Source organism: Bactrocera latifrons, unplaced genomic scaffold (assembly GCF_001853355.1).
Source record: "Bactrocera latifrons isolate USDA-ARS-PBARC rearing strain unplaced genomic scaffold, ASM185335v1 scaffold_1, whole genome shotgun sequence".
In the NCBI taxonomy this organism is placed as follows: Eukaryota; Metazoa; Arthropoda; class Insecta; order Diptera; family Tephritidae; genus Bactrocera; species Bactrocera latifrons.
Genome location: NW_017534407.1, coordinates 4,019,487 through 4,025,992, shown reverse-complemented (window position 1 = coordinate 4,025,992; position 6,506 = coordinate 4,019,487). Strand labels below are relative to the sequence as shown.

At 42.7% G+C, this 6,506-nt stretch overlaps 1 protein-coding gene across 2 annotated transcripts in view; it reads right to left on the bottom strand.

Moving 5' to 3' along the window:
- Window positions 1-6,506, bottom strand: part of LOC108978514 (homeobox protein 5) — a 60,981-nt gene continuing 54,475 nt past the window's right edge. The window contains exons 5-10 of one of the 2 annotated variants that reach the window (XM_018948859.1): window positions 4,048-6,259; window positions 3,419-3,656; window positions 3,268-3,351; window positions 1,947-2,114; window positions 1,653-1,881; window positions 1-1,594 (exon numbers count right to left, since the gene is read on the bottom strand). In XM_018948859.1, the coding sequence (XP_018804404.1) occupies window positions 1,257-1,594; window positions 1,653-1,881; window positions 1,947-2,114; window positions 3,268-3,351; window positions 3,419-3,656; window positions 4,048-6,259 (3,269 nt within the window). In that variant the 3' untranslated portion in view covers window positions 1-1,256. The remainder of the gene's footprint in view (window positions 1,595-1,652; window positions 1,882-1,946; window positions 2,115-3,267; window positions 3,352-3,418; window positions 3,657-4,047; window positions 6,260-6,506) is intronic. The other variant, XM_018948854.1, reaches the window with a different exon arrangement.

The following is a 6,506-nucleotide window of genomic DNA, read 5'->3' as shown; positions in this document are numbered from 1 at the left end:
TTTTTGTTTTAGATTTCATTTGTTGACATTTTTATTTTCTGTAGAAAAAAGGCAATGTATTTTAACTACTTTAATATTTTTGCTTCCACTCAATGAGTTCCACACGCTACACTACAGAACTAAACTAAATTGATCTTCATTGCTGTATACATTTCATACGTATTTACTTGGTCCAATGTGCACTCAAACATTTCAATGATGCTGAAAGCGCCGCGGCATTTATTGCATATTTATTCATTTTTATATTTACAAAGCAGACATAATTCATTTCATTACATTTTCAACTTCACAAACTGTTTTATGACTTATTTCGTTGTTGTTACAGTTGTTGTTTTTGTTTTTGCTATTCATCATTTATTATTTGATAATGGAAATAATTCAATTCCAAAACCACTATTTTTTATTTGCAATGTTTTTTTGTAGTTTGTTTTTCTTCTATAGAGTTTTGTATACATGTGTGCAGCGGTTTTATTTAACTAATATTTTTATATATGTAATTTGTACATGATCCTAGTTTATTTACACGATTTATATGCGCTCAGTTTTTGTCTACATTAAACTACTACTATATGTATATATATATTATATATGCCACCACACATGGTACACTTTGCCTCCTACGGGTACTCTTCACGAGCTGCGCTCCAGACGTGCTCAGCTTTCACAAAATCCACACCTGCACGCGTCGCAAGCAACCAAAACTCGCTAAAAAGCAGTCACGCAGGCGCTCACTACACTCTTTCTCTCGATGTCCCGCATACCACCAACATTCACCCATACAATTTTTGTTCAAAGGCAACAATCGTTTTCTTGTTTTAATATTATGCAAATAAGATTAATGCTGAAAAACCTAATATTTACGTGCGTTTATAATTTTTCAAGTGCTAGCCCTAACTGCATGCGTAATATCTATCATAAACTTAAAAAATATATATATTCCTTTACGTATGTATATATGAATGTGTATATTACATGGTGTTCTACTTGGAACTATTTTTGCTAGCGGTTGGCTTACGATTTAATGGTTTGTCGCTATAAACCGTTGCCTGTTGCATTTTTGTACGTAATAGTGTATATACTCTCCACCGGCGACTGATCGTTGCTATTACTGTAATAGTTGTTGTTGTTGTTGTGTGTTTGTATACTCCATATTGTCGCATGGCGCATGCGTGCTCGGATTATGGCTTGGCCACTTCCTAGTATGTACTGACTCGTAGGCGTGTTTGACACGCCTTACGCACTGCGCGCATGCCCATTTACTTGTTGCCATCACGATCGCGGCCACCATGATTACCAGCCGCATTTGTGTGCGCATTAGCTTGGCCACCGGTCGTTGAGTTGTTCTGCTGTGGCATTGTGTCGCAACGCCTGTAATATAATAGGTAAGGCACGCGTGGTGTTTTCGGGTAGAGAACCTCATTCTCGCTAACCGGCTTCACGGAGCTATCATTGTAACGCAGCCAGCTGCTGTAGCCCGTGTGATAGACGTCGGTGATGTAGTGGCCCTTGGTCGCCTCTTTGCCGTCATGATAGACAACGGCGAATAGGCGATAGGCGCGCTGTTTCATCGAGTACTTCTTGGAGGCGAGTATTTCTGGCGAGAAAATTCAAAATAATATCAAAATAGTAAAAAGTTATTTTGTGACACTCACTTGCGTCGATCTTCAGATCAACTGGGAATTCGACTTTCTTCAGTATCTTCGTACAGCCATCCGAGCGGTAATCGAACCATTTCAAGTGCAAAATCAAGATTGTTGGCAACTTCTCCAATGTCATTTGCTGCCAAGCTACCACCTCTTGCTTGGTCTTGCTGCCGGTGACACCCTCAAGCTGATCGCGTCCGACCAGTATTTCGAGTGCCTCCTTTACCGATGCGGCTTTCTGCAGTAGAAGAGGATATAAGTAAATATTGTTCCATCTAAGAAAATCGTCAAATTTTAACTAACCTCAATGTTGAGTTGTAATGTGAAGAATGGTTGTATGTCATCGGTGGAGTGTTCTCCTTCGCGTTGCAGTCGCGAACGCAACTCACCACGGAATATATCGCTCAGTGGAGTACGTCCGAAATCTTGTTGGCGTGTGACGCTGCCTTTATTGCGGTTATTGCAGATCATCTAGCGAAAGAAAACGTTTTGTATGATGAATATTTAAGATTATGGAAGGCTGTATTAGGTCGATGTATATACACGGGATTTAATTTTATATTAGCATTTGAATTAAACTTTTGAATTTTATGCACTAAAATGTAGAAAGAAACAAGACTGCAACTATGACTGTAGTGAAGCTTTAATACCCTTCACTGCCAGCTATATGCTATAGTGGTCAGATCTGAGCAATATGTTCAGAGATTGTAGCTCTGCCTCGGACAATGAAGCAAATTTTGTAAAGATATTTTGCCCAATAAAAAAAGTTTAGACACAAGGACCTAATTTCAATCGGTTGTTGTTGTTGTTGTTTTAACGGTTATCAGTCCCCGTTGGGATGGTGATAGCCATCTGTGTTGTCGTCGATGTCATCTAACGGGAGGCCCAGGAAACGTGCTGTTTCGACGGGGTCGGACCAGAGGGAAAAGGGTGTTAGAAAGGTGGGGTTGGTTGGGCATGCAAAGAGGTGGTCAGTGTCATGCGGAGACTCGTTGCATGCAGGACATACGTTGGCTATGTCTGGGTCTATTCTGGATAGGTAGGAGTGTTAATTTCAATCGGTCACTTTGTATGGCAGCCATGTGCTATAGTGGTCAAATCTAAATCAATTTGTCCAAATATTGTAAAAATGCCTTCGACAATAATTCATGCCAAATTTGAGGATGATAGCTGGTCAAATAAAAAACTTTTCCCATATAAAAACTTATTATTCGATCAGTTGATATGAGAGCTTTATGTTATAGTGGTCCAATATTGGCGGTTCCGGCAAATGAGCTCCATATTGAGCAGAGAACGACGTATAGAAAATTTCAGGTCGATACCTCATAATATACCGGCAGACGGACAGACTAAGATGGCTCGGTCGCCTTAGCTCGTGACGCTGATCATTTACATACATACATATGTACTTTATAGGGTCTTCGGCGTTTTCTTTAGGGCTTTGCAAATTACATGGAAAACTTAATATACCCTGTTTAGGGCATAAAAACGTTAATTGACTCAATTAAATTTCTATTCAGATTATAATTTCTATTAATATTAATATTTCACATATCATAACATAGTTTTTCGAATTTAGAATTCGATACATATTAATTTGAATTATAAAAATCAATTTGCATACCTGCCACTCATCGCCATCCTCACTTTCTGAAACTTCATTGCGTCCATTTTGTTCAGCATTTGGTTTGGCGACTAATTTTATAACCTTTAAAAATGTAAAAAGCAAACTTAGCAAAAACTGCAATTAAATAACATTTTTTCTCAATACAAACCTCCAACATTTCATCATTCAGCTTGTTGAGCACATAGCTCAAGAACTCCTCAGCGTCTTCTTGACGCCCCTCGACATACTCCTCACGGCTATCGATCCATAAGCGATAAATGTCACTGGGTTCAAAGGCCGAATCGCATTGCAGTTCGCTGCCCAAGTCGTCTTTGCCTTTGGGACCTTTATTGGTGCGCAAGCGCATACCAGATGGTAGTGTGGAAAATTGCGATACAAAGGAAATGCTGCGGTGAGAATAAAAATAATCGATAAATAAATAAGTTTAAACCAAAAATTCTATTATTTCAAATTTACAAAAAACTAACAAATTTTTTTTTTAATTTGTTTGTCTCTGTTCCTTGTGCTAACGGCAACTGGCAGCCGTTTTCACTATGCGATTCAAAGACTACAACAAAACACCCGCAACAGCAGCGCTATACCAAAACGGTTTCACGCGTCGTCACATGGCGCTTCGTCAACAGTTACTCTGCCATAAATGTAACGCGATCGCTTACAATCGCGAATAGAACGCAACCGCTGACTGTTTATGGCCTTGCTTATGATTATTGTTATTATTATATTAATTACAAACAAATAAACTAATGGATTGGGGCGAAAATTGGGAATGTGACTTACAGCGCATTGACAGTGGGCGTGCGTACTTCGGACAAAGCCGCCGCCTGCTTGGGTATGGAGCGTATCAGATTGTAGAATGGCGCGCAGCCTAACAGCGCTTGCAGAATGGAATTAATGTAACAGTAGTTCGAGGGATTGGTGAGACCGCGTGGACGCAGGCTAACTGTGGACAGATCGGTTTTTGACTTTGTGAGGAAATCGGCGAATTTCAGCGTATATTCGTCTAGATTGGCGCGCACAGTCGGCGTTGGTGGTTCGGGTTTGACGAGTGCCTTTGCTGCGCTCGGTGCTTGTGGTGGGATGCCCTGCGCGGAGGCAGCCGAGTAGGACATAGCGCCTGGCAATACCACGGGCGGTGTGGGATTCACCGGCGCGGGAACAACGCATTCATAAGGCGCTACTTTGGCAACTGGTTTTTTCGATGAAAATGGTGGCGGCAACGCAGGTGAGGAGTTGCTATTCTGTATGCTGGCATTTGTGTTGCTGTTGTTGCTGCTTGACTGAGCACCACTGGCACTTGTGGACTGCACGTTGGCGTTGTTGGTATCGTTGAATAGACTGGCCCAGGATTGTGTGCTGGGCGCGGTAGTGTTAGTGTTGGCGGTGATTGGTGGCGCCAAATTCATGATTGGCATTGTGGTGGCAGCAGCAGCGGCAGTGGTGGCGGCTGCAGCTGCAGCGGCAGCTTTCTTACTGCTAGTAAAGCCGGGATATTGTTTGCTGTCAATTACTAACGCTTGCTGTTGTTGTTGTGGCTGGTTTTGCGCCACTTGCGCAGCTGTTTGTTGCTGATGTTGTGCTGCGGCTTGCACTTGCTGCTGCTGCTGTGTCTGATGTTGTTGTTGTTGTGGGAAATGTTGCGGCGCTGCTGTGGTGCTGGCCGTGGATGTGGCCGCTGCCGCGCCTGCGTTGTTCACATTGCTGCTGTTCGTCGCGCTGCTGCCGCTGTTATTGCCATATTGGTTGTAGTTGTTGTATGAGCTATTATTGCCATGGTTCGCATATTTCGGCTGCTCGGCTTGGCTGTTGCGGCGATCGTTTGCATTGTTGTTGCCGAACTGTGATGGTGCATTGTTGCCGCTCACCGGCGATGGGGGCATTTTCATGCCGCCAGCATTGCGCATCTGCGGTTGATTATAGTGGCCACCGTGTTGTTGTTGCTGCTGCTGATGTTGTTGGTGGTAGTGCGATTGTTGCTGATAATTATGACCATGATTGGTATATGTCCTGGTGGAATGACCATATGTTCTATTTTGATTGTTACTATTGTTGCTGTTGTTGTAGCTGTTAGGTGTGGCAGTCACAGCCACCGATGCAGTAGACTTTTTACTCGAATTAGTCCAAGACATTGTCTTCGTAGTCTGGATGGCCGTGTCGTTGTTATTGTTGCCATTGTTATTGTTATTATTGTTCGGCGCGTACGATTGATTGTTGTAATCGTATTTACGACGCGATTGATTATTGTTGTAATTTTGCTGTGGCCTACGTTGTTCATATTGATAACTATGATTCTGTTGATGGTGATATTGTTGGCTATGATGTTGTTGTTGTTGATCATAACGATTATACGATTGTTGTTGATGTTTCGGGTGTGTCTGTTGGTGTGTTTGCTGCTGCTGTGGTTGTTGCTGTTGCTGATGATGATACTTCTGCAAAGGCGGTGAAGTCTGTATCTGTTGTTGTTGTGTCGGCACATTGGTGGCAGTCGAAACACTTGCCACAGCGGTGGCGACAGGCTGCGCAGCCACTACAGCGGCCACAGTTGGTGCCTGTTGCTGCTGCTGTTGTTGCTGAGGTGCCGCGTGGACAGCTACTGGTGCTGGTGGCGGTGCTGCTGCTGGGGCCACTGTCGCCACAGGCACTTCGGTCGCCTCCTCCTTTGGCACATTGTCATCATGGTGATGATAAACTTCAGTGGCCGCAACGACGACGGGCGGCATGTCAATAACATTTTGTGAATTGAAATGTGCTGACGCTTGTTTTTGAGCTGGCTGCTGTTGTAGCTGCTGCTTTGGCGGTGACTGGGTTATCTGTTGTTGTTGCTGCGGTAATGGCAGTTGTTGTTGCTGTTGTTGCGCCTGATAGTCCTCGGCAACGATATTTTCGGTGCTCTGGTGTGTGTGAATTTCCGTTAGGCTGGTCACAGAGCCAACGGCTTGCAACTCGGAAATTTCATCTGGGGAGCTGTTCTCAACGTTGACGTTTTCGCTCTCTGGAAGAGTAAAAAAAAGTGAAATTTAAATTATATATTTGTATCTATATGGGGCAAGTTATAAATTAGGTTTAGCGTTTGTATATATAAATTTTATATTATCATCTCTTGTTCGCTTGCAGCGGAAATGTCTGATGACACAGTTCTCTCACTTTACATGAGAACTTTATATGCTCACAGAAAAGCGCACAGAATTGAATCAACTCAAACTAATTGATTCTCATTAAAACTAGAGAAATTAAATTAA